The sequence below is a fragment of the Pterocles gutturalis genome, unplaced genomic scaffold, assembly GCF_000699245.1.
Source record: "Pterocles gutturalis isolate BGI_N339 unplaced genomic scaffold, ASM69924v1 scaffold2488, whole genome shotgun sequence".
In the NCBI taxonomy this organism is placed as follows: Eukaryota; Metazoa; Chordata; class Aves; order Pterocliformes; family Pteroclidae; genus Pterocles; species Pterocles gutturalis.
Window position 1 is genome coordinate 10,523 of NW_010122676.1, and position 1,785 is coordinate 12,307.

Sequence of the window (1,785 nt, forward strand, 5' to 3'; positions counted from 1 at the left end):
CCCCAGACTGCCCCCCCCCAGCTCCCCCGGCCGCTCCTCGGCAGCCCTGTGCTCCAGCTCCGTCGCCCTTCTCTGGACCCGCTCCAGCCCCTCACGTTGCTGTTGTCTCAAGAGTGGCCGTGGAATCACGGAATCACCGAATTTTGGGGGTTGGAAGGGATCTCAAAGCCCATCGATGGGCAGGGACACCTTCCCCGAGGTCCTTTCCTTGGATCTCTTCATCCTGAGAAGCTTCGAAGGCTTCTGGCTCCCCTGGAAATGACGTTTGCCTTTCGTGTCCTTCCCCTCCCAGGAGATCCCGCAGCAGATGAATGGCAGAACGACTGCATCACCAAAGACAAACCCATCAACTTCACCCAGGTAAACCCGCCCCGGCGCGTCCCCCGGGCTCGCGAGGGGCGGACGCGTGGCGCTGGCTTGCGTGTATTCCAAAGTTGTTTTTTTTTTTTTTTCCCAAATATCCTTTCCTTCCTTCTCGGTGGGTTTCAAGCACGCCCGCGCGGGGATCGTGCTGCTGCTCCTTGAAGCAGAGCTGACCCGAGATAACCACAGCGGTTCTTTACACCACGCAAAAATTTTTCCTCTAAAGCCATCCTCGCGTCTCCTGTGGTCCCCAAATCCACCGGGCGCGTCACCGGTGCAGAAAAAAAAAGGGGACAGCTCCCAAACCCGTAACGGGAATGAAAGGGGGACGTTGGAGCCCAAATCCCCGGGAATTTCCGCGTTCCTTAACGTCGTCAGCCCCCGTGGAACATCCCACGCGTGAATATTTAATTATTCGAGAACATCATCAGCGTCACGTTATCACCTAGATCTCATCCCCTGTCCTGCTTTCAATAATCAGAAATTAGATTTATTTTTCTTTCCCCCCCAAAAAAAAGACACCACTTAAAACTCCGCACCCAGGAGAGCTCCATAAATTCCCCAGCACCAAAGGACACACTGACTTTTGGTTTTTTTTTTTTTTCTTCTTTTTCCCTTTTCTCCCCCCCAAAGCAACACATGCCCTATTTCCGCAAGCGAATGGCCTGGGAAATCCTCCATCGCAAGCTCTTATGATGCCGACGGCGTGCCGAAAGCCGCTTCCTCGCGCGGTGGGATGGGAAGTGCCCGGATCCGCCGCGGCGGGCGCCGACCTGCCCAGGGCTTCGCTCAACGACGCAGCAAACGAACTCTGTCTCGTTTTTTTGATCAAACACCATCCACGGACCAACGCGCAATAGAAATGTTCAGAAGCACACTTGCCTTTTTTTTTTTTTTTCTTTTTGTATTTCGAGACCTATTTTTACAAACGATTTCAGGTGCTGAGACTTGAGGGTGGGGCAGCTTTGGCCGTCGGAGGAATTTTATTTTTATATTTTTTCTGCTTTTTTGCAGCTGATGGCGTGACTTTGAGGGGGGAAGGCTGGATTTTGGGGGGACGGGGTGGCACTAACATGGCTCTGGCTGCTCCGTCTCCGTGCGCCCGCAGAGGTGGAACCCGCGCAGGCAAAAGCCAGTTTGGGGTGGACGTGGGGAGGGTGTGATCGCAGAGGAAGATTTTTAATGTCTTATCTCCCCTCTGCCCTCAAATCCAGCTTTTTCTCACCAAACACAACCTCCTGCCGCTCCCGAGATCGTCACCGGCACCCTGGGTGCTTCGGAGAGCCGGGCAGGGGACCGGAGGGAGGTCAGTTGTCCCTGGAGGGTGACAGGGAGGACCTGGGGAGGGATCCCTGAAAATAATTTTTTTGGTTGAATGCTGCTTTTGCAGCATCATTTCTTTTTTTCTTTTTTTTTTTTTTT

At 53.5% G+C, this 1,785-nt stretch overlaps 1 protein-coding gene across 1 annotated transcript in view; it reads left to right on the forward strand.

The window, feature by feature from the left end:
- The window catches only part of LOC104464752 (sentrin-specific protease 1-like), a gene marked incomplete at its 5' end in the record, with an annotated part of 11,207 nt that extends 10,148 nt beyond the window's left edge, over positions 1-1,059 (forward strand). The window contains 3 exon segments of the mRNA XM_010077573.1: positions 293-317; positions 320-360; positions 997-1,059. Coding sequence (XP_010075875.1) covers positions 293-317; positions 320-360; positions 997-1,059 — 129 coding nt within the window.
- Between the last annotated feature and the right edge of the window lie 726 nt (positions 1,060-1,785).